General features: G+C 17.7%; 9 protein-coding genes across 9 annotated transcripts; 4 read left to right on the top strand and 5 right to left on the bottom strand.

Annotated features, from left to right (window-relative positions):
- Positions 1-90: 90 nt before the first annotated feature.
- AOS1 (ubiquitin activating enzyme (E1) subunit Aos1, putative) lies at positions 91-1,107 on the bottom strand (the record flags this gene model as incomplete). Its single annotated transcript, XM_028672782.1, has 1 exon — positions 91-1,107. One exon carries the CDS (start codon positions 1,105-1,107, stop codon positions 91-93), a length of 1,017 nt encoding a protein of 338 aa, XP_028529300.1.
- A 1,837-nt stretch (positions 1,108-2,944) lies between these two features.
- Positions 2,945-7,411, bottom strand: PGAL8A_00371900 (conserved Plasmodium protein, unknown function; the record flags this gene model as incomplete). Its single annotated transcript, XM_028672781.1, has 1 exon — positions 2,945-7,411. One exon carries the CDS (start codon positions 7,409-7,411, stop codon positions 2,945-2,947), a length of 4,467 nt encoding a protein of 1,488 aa, XP_028529299.1.
- A 1,600-nt stretch (positions 7,412-9,011) lies between these two features.
- PGAL8A_00371800 (60S ribosomal protein L41, putative) lies at positions 9,012-9,596 on the top strand (the record flags this gene model as incomplete). The annotated part of the gene is made up of 2 exons (XM_028672780.1): positions 9,012-9,065; positions 9,531-9,596. 2 exons carry the CDS (start codon positions 9,012-9,014, stop codon positions 9,594-9,596), a joined length of 120 nt encoding a protein of 39 aa, XP_028529298.1.
- A 694-nt stretch (positions 9,597-10,290) lies between these two features.
- On the top strand, positions 10,291-11,283 carry PGAL8A_00371700 (conserved Plasmodium protein, unknown function; the record flags this gene model as incomplete). The annotated part of the gene is made up of 2 exons (XM_028672779.1): positions 10,291-11,007; positions 11,140-11,283. 2 exons carry the CDS (start codon positions 10,291-10,293, stop codon positions 11,281-11,283), a joined length of 861 nt encoding a protein of 286 aa, XP_028529297.1.
- Positions 11,284-11,673: 390 nt separating this feature from the next.
- PGAL8A_00371600 (mitochondrial large subunit ribosomal protein, putative) lies at positions 11,674-12,205 on the top strand (the record flags this gene model as incomplete). Its single annotated transcript, XM_028672778.1, has 3 exons — positions 11,674-11,814; positions 11,906-12,007; positions 12,083-12,205. The coding sequence occupies 3 exons, from the start codon at positions 11,674-11,676 to the stop codon at positions 12,203-12,205; spliced, it is 366 nt and encodes a 121-aa protein (XP_028529296.1).
- A 460-nt stretch (positions 12,206-12,665) lies between these two features.
- RPS21 (40S ribosomal protein S21, putative) lies at positions 12,666-13,175 on the bottom strand (the record flags this gene model as incomplete). The annotated part of the gene is made up of 2 exons (XM_028672776.1): positions 12,666-12,800; positions 13,062-13,175. 2 exons carry the CDS (start codon positions 13,173-13,175, stop codon positions 12,666-12,668), a joined length of 249 nt encoding a protein of 82 aa, XP_028529295.1.
- A 953-nt stretch (positions 13,176-14,128) lies between these two features.
- On the top strand, positions 14,129-15,538 carry PGAL8A_00371400 (carbohydrate kinase, putative; the record flags this gene model as incomplete). Its single annotated transcript, XM_028672775.1, has 3 exons — positions 14,129-14,195; positions 14,416-15,161; positions 15,278-15,538. The coding sequence occupies 3 exons, from the start codon at positions 14,129-14,131 to the stop codon at positions 15,536-15,538; spliced, it is 1,074 nt and encodes a 357-aa protein (XP_028529294.1).
- Positions 15,539-16,268: 730 nt separating this feature from the next.
- PGAL8A_00371300 (conserved Plasmodium protein, unknown function) lies at positions 16,269-18,581 on the bottom strand (the record flags this gene model as incomplete). The annotated part of the gene is made up of 1 exon (XM_028672774.1): positions 16,269-18,581. The coding sequence occupies one exon, from the start codon at positions 18,579-18,581 to the stop codon at positions 16,269-16,271; it is 2,313 nt and encodes a 770-aa protein (XP_028529293.1).
- An 864-nt stretch (positions 18,582-19,445) lies between these two features.
- Positions 19,446-22,471, bottom strand: PGAL8A_00371200 (conserved Plasmodium protein, unknown function; the record flags this gene model as incomplete). The annotated part of the gene is made up of 6 exons (XM_028672773.1): positions 19,446-19,624; positions 19,766-19,937; positions 20,055-20,225; positions 20,342-20,934; positions 21,105-21,811; positions 22,011-22,471. The coding sequence occupies 6 exons, from the start codon at positions 22,469-22,471 to the stop codon at positions 19,446-19,448; spliced, it is 2,283 nt and encodes a 760-aa protein (XP_028529292.1).
- Between the last annotated feature and the right edge of the window lie 297 nt (positions 22,472-22,768).

Genomic DNA, 22,768 nt, shown 5'->3' with positions numbered 1-22,768 from the left:
TCGTAATTTTTCATAATATAGTACCTTTTTTTTAAACTTAAAAAGTATGTGTGCATATATATATTTTAATAATTTCAAAATTAATAATTTTCATGAAATCATAGCTGTACAAGCAATATTTTGGTTCATATCAAAAACACAAAAATTTGGTATAGGCTCATGCTGTTTTGACACAAACTTTCGAATTTCTTGAGCAGTTATACCACCCATTATTGAACAAGATGGAGAAAATGTAACCTTATACATTTTTGTAATTTCTTTTAAAATTTCATCATTATTAAGTGCAAACTCATTACAAAAATTATAAAATTCTTTTTCATCAATTTCCTTTTTATCTTTACTGAACTCTTTATGTTGTTCAAATAGTATTAAGGCAAACATATAAAAAATTATATGATTTGTTTTTTTGTGAAAATTTTTGAAAGATACTTTTAAAAAATGAGATAACTTACAATACTCTATTTCAATTAATTTATTACTTTTTTCATCATTTTTTTTTGTTTTGTAATAAGATTCTTCTATTGTATGATTGCCGAAATCAGAAAAAAGAAATGCATATTTTCCGTTACACATTGGAGCAAAAAAACCAATATTTTTTTCGTGACATATTTCATTTATATTTATTAACTTATATAATGGATAATCTTCGCATGAAATACATACAGAAGTATAATTATTTATAAAATTATTTATATTAAAACATTCATTTATTTCTTCATTTTCTATTCCTTCTTCTTTATATATTAAATGTTTATCAAGAATGATATTATCATTCACAATATCTATTCTACCAATATAAGCATTAATGTTTATTAATTGATTTATACTTTTCAATTCCTTAAAAATTGATAAACAAACATACTTTCCATTGTCTGATTCATCAAGAAAAAAAATATTTTCTCTCATCTCTTCATCAACAATGTTATCATCAATTATTGTTATATTAATACCATTTAATATCAAATTCTTACATATTTCTATATTAATACCACTTAATCCGATAATTAAAACATTGGATTTCATCATACGATTTTGTGCTTTCACTCCCCATAATCTCAATTGACGATCATATATTTTTTCTTTTTCCCACTCTTCATTATCCCTCATTATTTATTCTATTTTGAAATATTTTATACAAAATTATGAAAACTTATAAAAAAAAATGAGAAGGAACAGTTAAAGATGGAAAAATATAAAATGAATTAATATTCATCAAATGAAATAAAATAAAATAAAATGAAAAAAAAAAAAAAAAAAAAAAGATTAAATCATATATAATAAAATATAAAAAATAAAAAAGCAAAATGTGAAATTATATAAAACAATGTCAAATAGGATACAATAAAATGCATGAAATAAAATATAAAATGCATGAAACAATATAAAATAATTATATAAAAAATTAAATTGAATTTAATAAAATAAATAAAAGGAAGTAAATCAGAATGTCGTAAATCTTGAAAAATAATTAAAAAAAAATAATAATAATAATAATAATATTGTTATTTTTATAATAATAATAATTATTATTATTATTATTATAAGTAGTAGTAATAGTAGCGGTAGTAATAGTAGTAGTAGTAATAGTTGTAGTAATAGAAGTAGTAGTAGTATTAGTAATAGTAGTAATAGTAGTAATAGTAGTAGTAGTAGTAGTATAACCACTAATATTGTAATAATAGTTATTTTTATTATTATTATTATTATTATTTTATTTTATTATTTCTCTTTATACGAGTAAGATCTAATTATTCCAGTTTCTTAAGAAATATTAACAAAAAATAATATTATTTTTATTTAATTACTTCAAACGTATTAAAATTAATCATTAAAATTAATCATAAATAATTGTGCCAATACTTTTTTTTCCTTACATTTTAATTTTACATTTATTTATTGTAGCTATATCTTTAGTAGACTTATCTAATAAATAAAAATTACAAGAAAAATTATCTATACATTATTTAATATTAAGAACAATTCATAAGGTATCCTTGGAAATATAAAATTAAAAAAATATATAATATATATACTATTTAAAGCAAATATAAATAAATTAACTTGATTCAAATAAGGCTAAAATTAAAAGTTAAAAATTTTTTTTTTTTTTATATTAAGTAAAAGTTTATATTAAAAACAAAATAAAATAATCATAAAATTGCTGCCACAATTATTTCAATGAAAATAAAAATAAAAATTAAAGAAATTTCAATTGATATTGTGTTATAAAAGAGTTATGTCTTTTTTTATTTTTGTTATAATATTTTAAAATTATTAAATAAATTAAAAAAAAAAAAAAATTTAAAGAAACTTACATTTTTTTTATACATTAAAATATTCTTGAAATAATAAAAATAAATGTTTTTATTTTAATATCTTTTAGTGAAAATTTCAAAATTCAAATTTATTATAATAATGAAAATATATCTTTTATATAAATGATTATATTTCACTTTTTTTTTTTTTTTTTTTTTTTAAACAAATAAAAATATAAATTAATGAGAAATTAAAAACATAGATGACATAACTTTTATGATATATTTCTTAAAAAAATTTTAATGAGATATAATTAGAAAGTAAAACATCTATATAAAAAAAGCCTATTATCATATACTGTCTAATTTTTTTAATAAAAATATTATTATACCGAAAAATAACGAAAAAAAAAAATAAAAATAAAGTTATCTGGTATATGATAAATATTATTAGACATTTTTTAAAAAAAAAATTATTGTAAATTTAAAATAAAATAACAATAGTGTGTAGCAATTAACATTAAAACAAAAAAAAAAAATATATATATATATATATATAAGGAAAAATTACAAAAAAAGACATTAATTACATTATTAGCATTTAAAAAAAAAAAAAAAAAAAAAAAAGATATTTATTTTTTTTTATTGGAAATTTTATGCAATATAAATATATGCATATGAATTTTCTTTTAACTTTTTAAATGGAATTTTTTTAATTCATCAAGAATATATTCGCTTAATATTTTTTTATCTTCATTTTTAATTGCATGAATTTTACAAAAAATATCAACAATATATAAGGGATCTTCATCTTCACGAATAGCTAATGAGGCAATTTTATTTTCAGATATTTTTATTTTTGTTTCAAAATAAACTGGTTTTATCTTTACTTTATAAAATCCTTTATCAAAACTAAAAGGAGAAACTTCCGTTTTTTCAATTCCATTCATATTGTTATATGGAATTCTGTATTCTAAAAAGTCATTTACTCTTTTTTTTTCTTCAATACCTTTTTTAATTCTATCTACTGTTTTTTTATATCCTCTTGGTAATTTGGATAAATATATTTTATCATTATTATTTATTAACGGATGAAATATACACTCTCTTTTTAATTCTTCTTCTTTTAATTTTTCTAATTCATATTTTTTTTTTTTTAATTCTTCATTCTGCTTTAAACCCTTCCAATATAATATTTTGTTTCTATCTATTCTATGTTTTTTAGTAATTTCACCTATTTGATCATTATTTTTTTTAATTTCATTTATGATTATAGTTGAACACATATTTCTATAATTTGAATTTTTATTAAAGTAATTTTCTTTTTTATCTTCACACGAAAAATTATTTACAAGTGTACTGCTTTTTTTATTAAAAGTAGCGTAACTACTGCTACTACTTCTACTATTATTTTTATTTTGTTTCTCTAATTGATTCAAATTATTTAATGCAATATTTTCTTCTCCTTTATAAAAATTATTTTTATTAAAATTATCAGTCATATTAAAGAATTCTTTATTATATATATTTATTTCTTTTTTTTTTGTTATATCAGTCTTTTTCATTTTATTGGTATATAAAGAAGGATGAAAGGTACAACCTACTAGCTCTTTTTTTTGGGCTTCTTCTTTTTTTTCTTGAATTTTTTTTTTCTTTTCTTTTTCTCTAGAATTTACTTTACTAAGCCATTTTTGTAATCGGGAGTTATCTTCTTCCTTTCCTTTTAAAATTAAAAAATCCCTTTGATCAAAAGTATTTTCATTAGTTTTAACAAATATACTGTTTTTCATATTATCATCTATACTATCTGAAATATTTTCATTATATATACTATCAAGTTCATTCTTATCATTAAGATTATATTCATTAATGATGTTCTTAAAATTATTCAATTTCCTACTGTTATTCTCCGTTTTTTTCTTTGAATAATTTCTGTTAAACTTGTTAACAATTCCTTCTTTTTTTTTTTTTTTTAAATCATAAAAAACATTTTCTTTATTTTTATCTTTTATCAAATTGTTATATTTATCACTTTCCTTTAATGAAATTTCATATTCTTCTTTTGATGAATATCTCTCTAATTCTATACTTATATCTTTATTATTTAAAAGACTCTTTTTTTTTCCCATTTCATTTTTATCAAGGTAATTTTCTTTTTTTATTGAATATATTTCATTTATGCAAGGAGGAGAAAGATTATTAATACAAATATTATGGTCATCATTATTGTTAACATAATTATTGTCTAATTTCTTTTTTATGTTATTACAACTATGATTTTTTTTTTCATTATATTCATTCAAGGAATAATCAGTGGAGTAACTATTATTATCATTTTTATAATAATTTTTTTCATCTTCATTAGAAATAAAGTCATCTTTAATTGATTCTAATTTATTTATTCCATTCCTTTTTACAATACTTCTTTTTTTTTTATGTTCTGCTAATTCTCCTAAATTATAGCATTCATTTTCCAATTTCTCTATTTTCTTGGTGGGGTTTTCATTTTTTGCATAATTATTCAATTTCTTAGAGTCTTTTTCTTCTTTATATAAATATTTATCTGATTTTAAACTATAATTATTATTTTCTTCATTTTGTACACATTTATCACTAAAATAATTAATATCAACATACTCTTGTAAAATGTCGTTATCTTTATCATTATTGAAATTTTCAGAAACATCATTTTGTATTTTTCTATAATTATTCATATTTAATTTAATATTATCTATTTTATTTGTATATTTATTACTTCCAACCTCATCAGTTTGATTTGTTTCACCATCTGTTTTCCTTCTATTATAATTTAGAACTAAATATTGGTTATCTTTTTGATCAGTTTTATATCCAATATCTGAATTATGGTTATCCTCTTTTTCTTTTTTCTTATTAACAAATATATCATTTTCTAAGCTTATTGATGCACTATTAAAATAGTTATTTTGATTTTTCATTAAAATTTCGTTATTTTCTTTGATATTATATTTGAAATCTTGTAATTCATTATAATTTTTACTAATGTCTTTTTTAATTACATTATGATCTTCTTTTAATTTGAAGGAGGATTTAAGATTATTACACTGAGGATTACAACACAAGTTATCATTTTTTGATTCATTTTTTTTTATATGCATAGATTCATTACATTTAATGTATATTTTTTTCTTATCTTTGTTATTTGGTTGATTATTATTACTTGAACAATTTAAACTTATATTGTACAAATGATTTTCGTTCCACTCTTGTTTTTCATATATGTTATGATTTTTATGTAAATCATTTTCAAATGGATCAAGAAGACATTTTTTGTTCTCATCATAAATAAAATCATCTTCCTTTAATTCATGGAAATTTTTATTTTCACTTTTATAATGATTATTTTTTTTTATAGAAAATTCTTCCATAGAATCAAATATAATGCGATTAGATTCTTCTAAAGAATTTGTTTCATTTATTTTAAGATTGTTAATGATATCATCACACAAACTTCTTTTAATAATATCTCTTTTGTCTCCATTATCATATTGTATATTTTTGTTAGTTTTATTTTCTTTTATATTCATCTTTTTCAAAATATCTTTTTTTCTCACATCAATATTTTCTACGTTCATACAATTTTTCATTTTATAATTTTTAATAGTCACATTTTGACAGGAACTATTTGAAGAAATGCTTTTTTTACTGTTTATCGATTTACATTCAATGTGACTGCTGGTTTTATTAAACCCACTATTAGAGTTTTTATCTTCAATTATATCAGATAAATTATAAGTTATTTCATCTCTTGATAAATTTAAATCGTTATGTAACAATTTCTTATCATAACATAATTCTTGTATAATATCATTTTCTTTTGAATATATATGATTATTAAATTTATTTATTAATTCGTTTTCTTTAATATTTTTCTTCATTTTATTTTTGTTGTCTATTTTTAATACTTTGTCTTTACTCACAGCTAATTTTTCATTATTTAAAATGTTTTCTTCATCATTATTTATGTAGTTTTCATTACTACTTAAGATTATATTATTTTTATTCATATTATCATCGTTATTATATTTTATATTTCTGTAAACATTACTGTTGATGTTATTACAATAATTTAAATCATTATGTGCATTATTTTTTGAATAATTTTCACTGATTTTTTTTTTTTTTTTTTTTTCATAATTTTCATCTATTTTGTGAATTAAATTATTTAAATCATTATTTTTGTTATTTCTTTCTTTTTCATTTTCAGATAGTTCTACATATTTTTTATTATATACGTAATTTAATTTCTTGCTTCCCTCATTTTCTTTTATATTAATAGTATTATAAATATTCCTATTATTATTAACAATTTTTTCTTCTGTTATAATTGTAGTAATAGATTCATTAAATTCGCTTTTATTATTTACGTAACTATTTTTTTTATCTTCATTTAATTTTTTTTTATCAATACGCATTTCTATATATTTTTTAAACTCCTCTGACTCCTTTTCACTAATACTAATATTAAGTATATTTTTAGAAAAATTTTGAACTTCACTTATATGTTGAGTTATCTTTTGTGTTTGCAGTTCTTCTGATTCTTTACTGCTTTCTTTTATGGTGTTCTTATTGTTATTTATAATATTTTTTTTAAATGTTTCATTTTCTTCAAATGTATTTTTGTAATTTCTTTCATTTTGTTTATTTGATTTTATTAATGATATATTTTCTTCCAAAATATTTTCATTAAAATAAGAATAAAAGTTATTTATTTTTTGTATTAAGGCACAAACTTCATTTTTTATAGGACATCTAGCAACTTCATTGTTTGAAATAGATAATTGATTTTCTATATTCTCTCTTTTTGATGAATTATTTTCTTTTCGTTCTTTCATTATTAAAAACACAAAATCTATTAGTTCATCTTCTGGTATAATATTTCTTTTTTTATCTAACAGTAGATTACTAATTTTTTCAACAAAACTATCATTAATATTATTTATTAATTCGATATCAAATTTCTCATTATTTTTAATTATTAACTTAGATGAATCTATTATTACATCTAAGTCTAACAGTATTTTTCTCAAATTATTCAATGATATTATTTTACTATTATAACTAATATTTCTTGAAGTAAATTTATTGCAATTATCTTCTAAATAATTTATATTCATTTTTTAATTTCATAAACAAAAAAAAAAAAAAAAAAAAAAGAAAAAAAACATTTTATTAAAAACACATATTAAATATATGATATTTTAAAAAATTTTAAAAATATTTTCAATCTTAATAAATAAATTATATACAATTATTATTATCCTATATTAGAATTTTGTTTTCTCTTTTTATATTAGACATTTAAAAATGTAATTATATAATAAAATAAAGCAAAAAAAAAAAAAAAAATAATGTTTAAAAAAAATTAAGTTTTACTAAATATTAGTAAAATTTATATAATAGTCAAAAAACCTAATTAATTAAATATATTACATCTTTAATAAAAAGATAAATTTTCAAATAGTATTAATATTCTTATTTATAAGACAAAAACGGAATTCTACAATTTTTTTTTTTTTTTTTTAGGTAATCATTATATAAAGGAAGAAAAGTTACTGTGCAAAATACTATAATTAATTGTAGAATATGTTTACAAAAATATTTGTCTAAAAATAATACTATTTAAAAAAAAATGTATTTTTTTAAAATTTTCATTGTTGTTATAAGGAGAAATGTAAATTTTAATTTTTCATAAAAAATTAGAATTCTTGGAATCAAAATAAATTTAATAATCCAAAATGTAGAAATAAAAATACCAATAGAAGTTGAAGTAACACTTGTAATTCAAAACTTTACATATAAGAAATTTTTTATAAAGAATATATAATATTGTATAAAAATATATAAAGATAGTAATTGTAATAATGAAAAAAAATTACGATTATTTTTTATATAACCCTTATATATAAATGGTCACATCTATATTTTTCATTATATTAGTGATATTTTTCTAATTTCACATGTATATTTTTTTTTTTTTTTTTTTTTTTTCACTTCTGTTTTTTATATGTTTAAAATCCATACATTATAAATAACATAATTATTTTAACATGTTACTTATATTGTATTATGGGTATAATACATTTAAAAATAATGTTGTAGTAATAAAAATGTTAATATTTTATTTTAAATTTTCTTGGCATAAACTTATTATAGAAACCCCATTGATCACCTCACAATTTTTTTTGAACATTATTTTTTTATATATTTTACCATAATATTAAAAAATAAGAAATTATATTCATATAAAGTAAAATAAAGTAAAATAGAATTTATTTGTTTTTCATCACAATTGTATTAAGATGTTTATATGTTTTATAATAATTTATTTTTTTTTTTTTTTTAGTTTTAACATATATTTTTAATAAAAAGAATAATTCATGTAAAATGAAATTTTTTTTTTTTTAAGCGGAACTGTTTTTTAAATATTGCTACATCTTTTTTTTCAACGTTTTAATTTTTTTTTTTTACAATTTTATTATTAAAAAAAAAAAAAAATAATAATAATTATAATAAAAAAAAATAAATAAAATAAAAAAATAAATAAAATAAAAAAATAAGATAAAAAAAATGAATAATTAAAAAAAAAAAAAAATAACAGTAAAAAAAGTATTTATATTATATGTAAATAAGTTATTAAATATTTTTATAGTACTTATAATTTCTTTTATAATAAAATTTTAAAAAGTTAATTCAATCAAAACAAAAAATTTCAAAATGGCTCATGGAGCAAGCAGATATAAGAAGTCAAGGGCAAAAATGCGTTGGAAGGTAGATGAAAAATACATAAAAAAAAAATTATATAATTTATTAATTTCCTTTTATTTTTTTTTTTTTTATTTATTTTTCGTTTGTGTACATTCTTATTTTTAATATTATATGTATTCTAAAATTAAATTTTTTAAAAAGGTTAATACCTATAATTTGCCATGTATATATGTTTTTTGTTAATTTCTATATAAGAAATGCATTTTTAATTCTACTGTTTGATTGTGTAATTATATATATATATATTACGTATATATAATTTATTGTAGTAAGTTATAATTACAAATTCATCATACTATTATTTGTACTTCATTTATACATTTACTCAATCATATCCATTTATTTATGTATACAAAAAATTTCTTTACACATTTTTTTTATATTTTTATTAAATCATATTTATATATGTATATGGTTATAAAGTAATTTTATTTTTATAAATGTTTTATGTTCTCTCAAAATTTTTAGTGGAAGAAAAAGAGGACTAGACGTTTACAAAAGAAAAGGAGAAAGATGAGACAAAGATCAAGATAATTTCATTCATATACATTTATGTGAAATTTTTTTTTTTTAAAAAAAAAAAAATACATAACTAAGATGTTCACAAGTTAATCTAAATATAAAAAAAATTCAATATAAAGTTTTAGAAACTATAGCTATGTATTATTATATATATATATATATATATTTTTTTTTTTTTTTTTATACTTCATATATTAATACTTTTTTATTTATTTTAATATACCTTTTTATTTTATTACATATATTTTTTTAAAACGTATTAAAGAACCAAGCAAATATAGATATGAAAAGTAATAACGGAATTATTAGAATAAAAATAAAAAAAATTATTTTTAAAAAAATGAACCTAAAATTTCTTAATATTTAAATAATTTCTTTTCATTATTATATATAATTTTTTTATATTTTTATAAAAAAAAAAAAACATTTTAAGAAATTTAATTAATGTGGATTTTTTCTTTTTGTCTTTTTTTTTTTTTTTTTTTGAATGACGATTCATATATTATATTAATTACAAAAGAAAAAAAAAAAAAAGAAATTATAATTAGAAAAATTTTAAAATAAAAGTTACCCATTATGTTTTTTTTCTATTCATAAAGTATCATGTTCTTTTGGTTAAAAAATTTATAATTAAAGGTATATAAAACTTAATGATAACAATAAAAAAATAAAAAAAAAAAGATAAATATTAAATAACATTACAAAAATGGGTGATATTCATAACGAAAAAAGTGATTTAGAAAAAAACATAAATGAGGAAACAAAAGATTCATCAGATGAATCAAGCGATTCCTATTATAAAAATAAATTTCGCTTTAAAAAAAACTCAATAGAAATAAAAAAGAAAAGTTTACTGAAAAACAAATTAAAAAGTGATGATATAAAAATAATAAAAAACGATTTACATGAGAATAATAAAATTCTAGATAACGGAGAAATTTTCTGCCTTAGAAGCCAAAATGAAAATGAGAAAAATGAAAATTTGGAAAAGATAATTAAAATAGGTACAAAAAATAGTACTATGGACAAGAAAAATAAAAGTAGTATAACTTTTGCAAATGATAAAAAAGAAAAATATAAAGAAGAAAATCAACAGATAAATGAAAATGCAAATGAAATACAAATAAAAATAGAAAAGGAACAAAAATATAAAGATGAAATTAATCATGACAAAAATGATAATGAAATAAAATCTACAAATTTTAATAACGAAAAAAAAAGTTTCAATTATTATAGCAATAATATAAAGGAAAAAATAAATTCTCAAAATGATACACCCAATGAAAAAAATTGTGAACTTTTTGACTCCGAAAATATAAATACTAAAATTAATAAAAAACTAAAAAAAATTAAAATGATAAAAGAGAAAAAAAAAAATGAAGAATTATCTACATTAAATCTAATTAAAAAACATGGAAGATTGGTATTATACCAAAAATAAAATAAGTATTTTTTTTTATATGCATTTTCTCAAAAAATATACTTATAAATTTAAACTATTTTTTTAAAAAAACTAAAAGTTTTTATAATTTTTTTGTTTTTTAATAAAATTCAGGTAAATAAAATTGAAGAAATTTATATAAATAATAGTGAAGAAATAGAAAATATGAGAAATGACTTCACATCTTTAAAAAATGACCTCAATAAATTAATGAGTATAATAAATATAGGTCAAAAAGCAGTTGCTTTGTTAAAATAAAAAAAAAAGCATTAATATAAAAAAAAAAAAATTCCTTTTTTCCTTTTATATATATTCATTTAAATACAAAGACAAATATATATATTATGTTTATTTTATTTTTTTTTTTTTTTATATAAAAATTTTTAAAATCAAGATTATTTATTCTTATATTTTCTAAATTTATATCAAAATTTTTAATTCTTTGGAAAAATCTTAATATAATTTTACTTTTTTTTGAAATCAATATTAAAAAAGTTTTGCTCTAACATGAATATTTTAAATGCTCTTAGAAAAAAAAAAAAATTAAAAATCCATAATAGGGGTAACACATTTTAAATTATTTTACTAATTATTTAATTTTTTTTTTTTTTTTTTCTTTTGAAGTTTTCTTCTATTTCTAATTATATAATGAATAGCTATTTATTTTTTAATAATACAAATATAAGAAAAAGTGTAAATTTTACAAGTTTTTTTTATTTAAATAAAAGAGGAGTCCTTCAATCAAAATTTCAAAAAAAGAATGATAGCTCGTATAATTTGCCATTTAGAGTATATAATTTAACAGAATTTTTTTTTTAATAAAAATAAAATATCTTTGTATATATTTACTTAAATAGAATTATTTTTTTTGCTTTTACAGGTAAGTAGAACTACTTCTGGAAATTTACCAGTATATCCCAAAATAAGAAGACATGGAACAATAGTTACAACGATTGTCCGACATATTTATGGAGATATTAAAGTAAAATAAAAAAATAAATAAAATAATTTTTATTCTCTTATACTATTTATGTAAATATATATAATAATTCTTAAGGTATTCAAAGAACATTTAAGGAATATATGTGAAGCACCAGTTAGAGAACATGTAGGATATATTGAAGTTAAAGGATTACATACATTAAAAATAAAACAGTGGTTGCAGCATATTGGGTTTTGAGCAAAAAAAAAAAAAAATTAAGCTAAATAAAATATAGATTTTTATTAAAAATAATTTTTTTAAAATATAATAATAAAAATTTATTTAAATATATTAAAAAAAATATAAGCAAAATGGATGATTCATCATCTGCTTTTAAGTGTATTATTTAAATATCTTTTTTTTTTTTTTTTTTTTTTTGGTTTTTTTTGTTTTTAATTTATTATTTAAATTAATTTTCACATACTTATAGAATAATTTGAATTCTTACAATTCTAAAAATTTTTAAAACAAGTCACTTATAGTTATTAATCTTTTCTTTTTATTTTTATAAAACATTTATTCCAATAAATTTAAAAAAAAATAAAAAATAATATATATGTAATATATAATAAAATTAAGAACTAATTAAAATCTCATGAAAAACTTATGTTAATACAATGTGTTTAAAAATTATTATTCTTTATCTTATATTTTTTCATTAATTTGAAAAAGATAGCATATTTTTTTCATGTAAAAGCCTGTTCAAGCAAGCATCTGATTCTCCTTTTTGCCTGACATGGCCAGAAATTGCGAATGTTTCTGATTTTCCATTATAAACACCATTTTCATCAACCTTAAAAATAAAAGTTAAAGTAACAATATATATATAAGAAGTTATATACTAACATAATAAAATAAACTATTCTTTATTTAATTTCATATATTCATATTTAAAAATACAAAAAAAAAAAAACCAAAGCTCTTTTTTAATATAAGGACATATATATATATATATATATATATAAAATATGTATATTCTCATATAAAAAAAATATACATATATATAATATATACTCTTTTTTTATGTTAAAATTATTCTATTTTTTGTTCTTACCATTCCAACATTTATTTGAACTGCTCCATGTTCTTTAGCAGGTATAAGTCTTGATGTAGCAGAACATTTTCTTGGAATATAAATATCAACTAAAACTTTTTGATCGTTAAACATTTTTATTAAAGTTACTTAAAAAAAAAAAGAAAAAAATATTGTTACTAAGAATATAATTTAGATAATATTATATTTATTTAAATTTTTGCTAAATATTTTATTTTTCTTGTTAATTTTCTTAAAAATTATTTAACATAATTATTTATAGAATTTTTTTTAATATTATTTTAAAAAAATTTATTTGTTATAAATTATAAAACATAAAAAAAAAAAAAAAAAAAAAAAAAAATTAAAAATTAATAAATAAAAAATAACGTTTTTACATGTATGTTGGCATGTATTATTTTTTTCCAAATAGAAAAAAAAAAAAAAAATTTTTTTTGAAGCATAAAAAAAATGACAAACGAAGATAATTTAAGAAATCTCTTAAAATATTCTTGGTGAAAAGTAAAATTTGTTTTTTTTCACCAAAAATATAATTTTAATTAAGGAAAATATACCAAAAGAAATAAAGAATTATCAAACCATTTTCAGTGAAACAAAAGAGAAAAAAACAAAAGTTTATCAAAGATAATAAAGTACTAACTCTTGTAAAATTTTTTTTTTTCCTTTTTTACCATTTATTTAAAAATAAGATTTTATATAAAAATTCACTAAATTTAAAACCACCTCCTTCTCTATATTAATAAATTGAAAATTATATTAAAAATTTTAAAAACTTATAGAATACTATATAAGTTTTTTATTCCAATTGAAACATAATATACACGCACAAATTTAGGAATTAAAGAAAATAATATAAATGAAATTTTATATATGCCTTCATACATACATTTAACTAAATATTTCAAATTAAAATATATGTGTAAGTCATAAAGAACGTTATGAAGTCTTTTATTTTTTAAAAGCACTCCTTAGAACTATATATATTAAAAAATTATTTTATTTTAATTTTTATCATTATATTAAGAAAAAATTAGAAAAATAATACTCTTGTTTTAAGTAGGTAAAATATGGAAGAATTTAATATTTGTTCAAATTTGTTATTAAATAGTATTGATTTAAATAGAAAACTACATAGTAAAAAAAAAAAAAAAAATCTTCTTTTTTTCCTTCCATTCTAAATTTATTGCATTAATTGAAATGACAATATTTATAAAATATTTAAAGTTTATATATATTTATATATATCATATAAAAGAAAAGAATTGCATACACATATATATGCATATTTAAATAAAACTGTGTAAAAGTATAAGTTTGTATAAAAAAAATATAAAAAAATTTTTTTTTTTTTAAGATAGAGATTTATATCATCTAAAAGATTACATAATACCTGAATTATCAGAAAGTGACTACAAAGGATGTAGTGGAAAAATATGTGTTATAGGAGGTAATGAAGTTTATTGTGGTGCTCCATTTTTATCAGCTATGACTTCTTTAAAATTAGGAGCTGATTTATGTTTTGTGATAACTTCTAAAGAAAACTCTATTCCTTTAAAAAGTTATAGTTGTGAATTAATTGTTTACCCATATTTATATAACAATAAATCGGAAATAACAGAAGTTAAAGAAAGCGATTTAGAAAAATGTGTTGAATATTTAATGAATAGAATTGATTCTTGTGTTATTGGTCCTGGTCTTGGTTTAATTGATGAAACTACAAGAAAGTGTCTTATATATATTATAGAAAAATTTATAGAAAAAAATGTATTTTTAATTCTAGATGCTGATATAATAGAATTTATTATTTCAAATAATAATCTATTTGAATTAATTAAAAATTATGAAAACTGCATATTTACACCTAATAAAAATGAATTTAAAAAGATGATTTTACTTTTGACAGATGATAAAAGTATAAAATTTGAACAAATAGATTCTCATCAAATTATTTATAGTGCACATAAAATGAATTTAATATTTAAAGGACCTAAAATACTAATAAAAGGTTTTTATGATATTTTTATTTCTCAAAATTTTTTTTTTGTATCATTTATTAGTAATCCATGCTTAAAAAGATTAGGAGGACTTGGTGATATATTGGTATATATATATATATATATATATATATATATTTTTTTTTATCTTTTTTTTAATTAATATTTATTAAATATTTATATATATATATATACTTTATATTTACCTTATTTTAACTATAGACTGGTTTATTGGCTGTTTTTTATTGTTGGGCATCCAAAAAAAAAAAAAAAATTTCACAACATATTAAAGAAATTTTAAATATTGATAATACTGATCATCATAATGAGTGTTTAGATGCACTTTCAGCTTTTAATGGAAGTTATTTTCTTAAAATTTTGTGTAAAGAAGGTTTTAATAAAAACCACAGAGGATTAATAGCTTCAGATATAATGAATAGTATTCCTCATTATTTTTACAACATTTATGATAAAGAAAAATAAAAGAGCTAATTTTTTTTTTTTTTTTTTTTTTGTTAACTATTATTATTATATTATATGCTATATAGAATATAAAAGATATTTACTTCAGAGAAAATTTAGTTTATACATCTAAAAATAATAATTAATAATGATATATTATAAATTCTATTTTTCATTCTTTATATTGAAACTTTTTGCAAATGAAGCATTCATTATCTTAATAAAAGTATAATATTTTTCAAATTATTATATATATATATAAATATATTGTATATGTTGTCTATTTTTTTTTTTTTTTTTATTCTTTTTATATCTTTTAAGAAAATGTATATAACTTTAAATATTTTTTTTTAAAAATTAATAATTATAAATTATTCAATATTTGATAATAACATGCTAACGTTTTTATTAATTAAAAAAATTCACATTTGTAAACATAATTTTTTTTTAATGTTTCCATATAATCAACTTACAAAAATTATATTAATTTTATAAAAAAAAAAAAAAAAATATTGGAATTGTAAAATTTAATTTAAAATAAAATTATTCAAAATAGGAAGACAAAATTATTATATTTAAAACAAAAAAAAAAAAATTTAGATCAAAAAATAATTTGATAATGTATTCGTTACGTAATTAAAAAATATTATGAAAATTAGAGCCAAAAATAAAAAATAAAAAATACTAATAAAAATAAGAAAAGAAATTTTTTTTTATTTTTGTTCTTTTTTTTTTTTTTTTAAATGAAATCTCAGCTTACAATATGAAAATTCATCAAATCTTCATACATAAAAGAGTTTTGATTTGGCACTTCTTCGTTTTCTTTGCTTTTATACCAATGAGGAAATGTATAATGCTCGTATAGTGTAGAATTATATTCACTTGATCTTGTCATAGAAATATTTTCATTTTTTGAATTCACTTCAATTGATCCACCTATAGGTATAGTTTGAAAACGAATAGAAAGATTTAGTAATAGCTTTTTCCACGATTTTGGTAATTTTTTTGAGTTTCTTAAAATTAAAGCCCTTTTAAAACGTTTGTATGTTGATGCATATAACTTTTTTTGTTGATACATATGTTTAACATAATTTCGATTAATATCACTATAGAATAAATTTAAATTGTCTGAAAATATAGAATGAAAACTTTCTGTATATTCATGGTATTCATCATTTGAAGAAGGATAAAAATATTCTTTTAAATCTTCTAGATCATCATTTTCCTTTTTTTTTTCATTATTGTTTTTAATATAATATTTTTTCATTATTTTTTTTATTTTCTTTTTTTTTTCTGGTAAACTTATGTTTCTTAATGTATAAAAGCTTACACCAAGCAAAGCAGCTTCTAAATCATCTCTAGGTTGCATAAATTCTTCAGCAGATAATCGAAAAGTACCCCAATGAATTCCAACAGCAATTTCTGCTCTTATATCTCTCCATATTTTCACAGATTCCCATGGATGTACGTGGTGATATTTTAGGTGATCATTTGGTTCATATGCACCAATAGATATAGCAGCTAAATGAAATGGACCATGTAATCTCCCAATTTTTTTAAATTCTTCAAAATCATCCTTTAAATATGCAGTATCACCAGAAAAATAGAATTTATGTTTTGGGCCTTTTAATATTAATGAACCCCATAAGGATTGATTAAAATCACTTAGATTATCTTTTCTTGCTGTCCAATGAAGAGTGGGAGCATAAATTATTTTATATTTAAAAATGCTATTCGCATTATTTTTACTTTTCCATATACCATCTCTACATTGAAATTGTTTATATGATATCCAACATGATATCCATCTTTCATCTCCCCAAGACAACTCGTAAATTTTTGCAGCTTTGCAACCTTCTTTAAGAAAAAAGTTTGCTAACCCTTCTGGGACATACCACATAACATTTTGAAATTTTTTTAATTTACATAAAACTCTCACATCTTCTTCCATTATGTGATCATGATGATTATGAGAAACAAAAACAGCATGTAGATCATCTGGTAAATCAGAAATATTACACGGAGACTTTGATATTCTTGCTCCTAATCCTCCCATTATCTTAACATTTGCCCAATTTAATAAGGATCTCGCAATTCCTTTAAGACTTAATAATTCAATATTAAAAACGGGGTCTAATAATACCTTAAACCCATCTACTACTACTAAACCTGTTGCATGCCCTAGCCAGGTGTAATTTACACCATAAAAATTTGGTTCCATTTCATCATTATTTTTATAAAAATGAGTATATAAATCCGCCCTCTGAATAAAACGGGGTGATAAAACAGGCATTTCTCTTTTTAAAAATTCTTGACTTACATTTTGTGCCTTTCTATGATTTTTAAACCACGTAACTAAAAACCCAAAAAATTTCGCATTTTCAAATATTTTCGATACCTCATCTTGTGTTATGGAGTCCCAAGGATATATATATTCTTTATCAATTTTTATTGCTTTTGTTAAACTGTGCGGGGATATAGCTTGTTTTAAAAAACTTTTAAAATATACGTAGCATTCAGTAGATAAGGATCTTTGGCGTAATGAAAAATTTAAACTAGTTTGTCTTAAATATTTCATACTTTCGGAATATATACTCAAAAAATTATTATCTACTATTTCAGTTCCTAGTATATTTTTCAAATGTATTGTATTAGAAGTTTTTTTATTTGGAATATAAATGTATTCATCATTTTCAAAGTAAGAATCAAAACTATTAGTAATATTATTTTCGTTTTTCCAACTATAACTATAATTTTTAAGTATAATATAAAAAATTAAAAAAAAACTCATAAAAATTATTATATTTATAGTATGTTTTTCCTTTTTCTTTAATGTTTTATTCAAAAAAGGTGGAAAGAATAAAAAATATTTCTGTTTTTCTTTCATACATTTTTTTTTTAAAACATCAATGTAATTATCGTCAATGTATTTATTATTTGTTCTGTAGAAATATTCCTTTCCTTTAAAATTCATGTCGCTTATATTCTTATTAATTTTACTTATTCTTTTTAATTCATTATTTTTGTAATGCATCGATTTTTTTTTTATTTTATTTTCAGCCATATTTTCATTTATATGAAAGTTATAATTCTATTTATTTTTATGCAACATATTTTAAATAATAAAAAATTTACGAATACATTATATATATAAAGCTAAATACAAAAAATTTTTTTTTCTCTTCTTTTTTTTTGTTTGTAACATTTAAACATTATTTTTTGTCTTATACATTTTAAAAATTAAAATTTTATTAATATTTATCCACAAGTAAAACTTAAAAAATATCTCGATTATTTGCAGTTATTTTAATCAAAATTGATAAAAATAAGCATTGTAGAATTTTCACAGATTAACAAAAGAAATGCAAAAAAGTAAATTTAAAAATTTTTTTTTTTTTGCATTTTCATAAATGTCATAGGAGACTTAAATTTTTGTATTAAAACTTTAAATTTTTTTCATGAATTGTTTTTTATTAATTGTTTTTTTTTTTAATAAAATATAACTAAAAACTTCTGCTGTTAAAAGAAAATTTTTTTATATAAAAGAAAATCATATTTGAAATCAAAATTGTATAATTATGAAACCGTAAAAATAAAATATTTAAAAAAATATTAAACAAGTCTTGTAAAAAAAAATTATATTATATTTTATTTAGTGGAATTTGTATATATTGCTCTTTTATGAATAAAAATTAACAATAAATATATTTGTTTCATAATTTTAAAAAAACGGCACACACATATTTATTTTAAAAAAAGTTTTAAACATAATTTTAAAAAAAAAAAAAAAAAACAAACAAAATGTTAAATTTACGCTTTTATATAAAACATAGTCATTTAACGGTGTAAAATAGATCTTTTAAATTTAATTATGTTACATATTAATCTTTTTCTTTTAACAGTTTTATTTATTTTTTTTTTTTTTAATTCATTCATGCTGTCCTCTTACATAATTATAAAAATTTTCTAAGTTATTAATATTTTTTTTATCTTTTAAATTTATTATAATGTGAAACTTTTTTTCAATATTTTCAATTTTTGCTTTACACTTTTCTATTTTACCATTCAAAATGAGTTTATCATTTTCCAACACTACTAATTCTTTGGCTAATAAAAAGAAAATAAAAATTAAAAATATAAATATAATTTCAAAGATAGATTATAATTTTAATAAAATACAAAAATTTCTTTTTCAGACAAATTTTATACATATTTTTAACTATAAAAATTTAAAAAATTTACACTAACTATTAGTTTGATTCATTATTGAATTGTATATATCTAAAATAGATTTTTCTTCAAAAATCATTATGCATCTGAAATAATATAAAAATTCTTCATTTTTTGAAAAATAATTTAGACCTTTTGTAAAGTTATTTGTGAGTATCTTAAATATATAATATATTATAGATCTAATATTCTAAATAATTAAAAGAAAAATAAATTAATATGTAAATTAAAAAAAAATAAATAAAAATAATTTCATATATTTAATATAAAAATAATCTGAATATTGTATGAAATTAAAGTTACAAACGTTAAGTTCATTGATTTCTAAATTTAGATTTCTAATTCCGTTATTCATGTTTTGTATTTCCTTCCAGAACTCTAATAAAACTTTAAATATCATCTTATTTTTATTTAAATAATTTTTTATCTCTTCTAAAATTACTTTTTTCTCTACCCATTGTATTAAAATTTTTAATATCTGTATTTAAAATAAAGTGTAATCATTGCTTTTTATACTACAATATTAAAAATATTTAATTTTATACTTATTTTTAAATATCAAAACATTATACATATATATATCTATAAAGGTACCATAATTTTTAAGTGGAAACTACTAATTTTAAATATTTTTAGTAAATCTTCTAATAAATCATTTTCAATAAATTTTCTAAATTCATATAAGTTATTTATTATAATAATATTTAAAAACTGCAGAAATACCAAGTAGTATAACTCATTTTGTAATAGAAAATTTTTCCTTTTTAATTCTTCTAAAATAACATAATTAACAAAAGGCAAAATAATTTCTGATGTCAAATTATTTTTTACAAAAATATTTATAATACCAAAATAATAAAGTTTTAATAAATTATCCAATTCTAAATTTTTTAAATTTTTATGTTTTGTATCCTTATTTATTTTATAAAAATTCTCTTCTATATTTATGATAAAATTTTCTTTTAATGTTTCCTTAGATACTCTTTCATTATTTAAACTAATATAAAATAAAGATTCTAAATACTTTACATATAAATATTTATTATGCATATTTTTGTCTTTCATATTTTGTATTTTTTTTATTATTTTTTCAGTTAACGTAGTGCAATCTATTATTTCAGTCAAGGAACTGCTATTCACACCATTAATAATATCAAAACATAATAAATGTAACATCTTTTTTTCTTCTTTAAAAAAAAAAAAAAAAAAAATTATATTTAAGAAAAACAGATGATATATAAATTTATATATATATATATATATATATATATATTAAAAATAATACCAGAAAAATGTAAATTATTGCAAGTTAAAAAATCTAAAGATAAATTTAAAATATTATTAATCAATTTTATACTTTCTACATTAACCTTATATTTTTTATTTTCATCTGAATTTTCATTAATAGATCTAAAAATTATTTTTTTATGTGGGTTAATTATTAATTCTATTAAATTTCTTAAAACGCAAAATAAAATGCAAATAAAATCATAAAATAATTCATTTTTTTCTTCTAAAATATTCATTATATTATGAAATTTAATTAGACTTCTAATATGTTCTATTATATTATATAATGTACTAAAAAATATAATTCCACTATTATTTAAATAATAATGTTCATCAAAAAAAATTAGCTTATCAAAACAATTTCCTTCTATAATATAAGAAAATAATTTTAACAGGTTTATACATGTAAAATCATAGCATTCTCTTTTTATACTTATATATATTTTTTCTAAAATGTTGTTAATAAGTTCTATTTCATCATGTATTAAAAGTTTAATAATTTTTATATTTCTATTAACAACATTTATTATTATTTGTATAATTAAATAATTGGTATATATGTTAGTGGAAAGTAGATTGATAAATAATTTTATAATATCACATTTACATATTTCATCATCAAATTCTTTAAATTCCGTTAATAAAAGTAAACTATGGATAATTTTTTCATTTTCTAATTCTTGATCAAAATATAAATTATTAAATATTTCTAAAATTCTACTATCTATTATTATTCTAATATAAAAATCTTTATAAACATTCGATCCTATTAATCTGAAAAAGGTACGCATATATATATAATTATGAAAAAATAAAAAAAGAGAATAAAAATAAAAAAATAAAGTAAATACATTCATTTCAATATGTGTATATATTTAAAGAAAAAAAGAAAAATAATATAGACACTTTTTTCTTTGTTGTAAAAGAAAAAAAAAATTATAAGCATTATAAAATAAATTCTATATTTCATTACTTTAATGTGTCTACTAGGAATAAATTTAAAAAATTTATTATTGATGTAATTAAAGAATTGATTTTTTCTGAATTATCATTTTTGCATTTCTTTAAATATGAACTTAAGTCTAATATTGATAAAAAAAATTTTTTAATTTCTTCAATATAAAATATATTGTCTTTTAATTTTACATTTATAAATGAACTAGGTATATTTTGAAAATGTATCAACAAAATGTTCACTAACAAGGTTCTTTTTTCTTCTATAAATTTTTTTATTATTATATTTAAAAAATTATTTAATTCTTCTAATTCTCTTATAGTTAATCTTTCAAAATTTTTATAATAACCTAAAAGAAAATTATTTATTTTTTCTTCTAAAATAACTAATGTATTTTTTTCCTCAACATTCATTAACTCATATATATTTTCAAAATTTATGACTTCTCCTAAAATAGAGCATTCATCATTTTTAATCATTTTGTTATTATTAAAAAAAAATTAAATAAATTCAACAGAAAATACAATATATCATAAAACATATATAAACATATAAGCATTTAAATAGTTTTGTATATATATAACTTTTATTTGTCTAATAAAAAGTTTACAAATATATTATCACTTTTTACATTTACATTATATTTTCATAACGTAAAAATTTAAAAAAAAAAAAAAAACAAAAATACTTTTTAATAAGTATTATTACTTATTTTTATTTTATCTCGGTGCTCATTTTTTTTTTTTTTTTTTTTTTTTTGGTTTTTTTTTTAAAGG

The sequence above is a fragment of the Plasmodium gallinaceum genome, assembly GCF_900005855.1.
Source record: "Plasmodium gallinaceum strain 8A genome assembly, contig: PGAL8A_v1_98, whole genome shotgun sequence".
Taxonomy (NCBI): Eukaryota; Apicomplexa; class Aconoidasida; order Haemosporida; family Plasmodiidae; genus Plasmodium; species Plasmodium gallinaceum.
The sequence above is the reverse complement of the archived record's forward strand: the minus strand, read 5'-3'. Positions and strand labels throughout refer to the sequence as shown.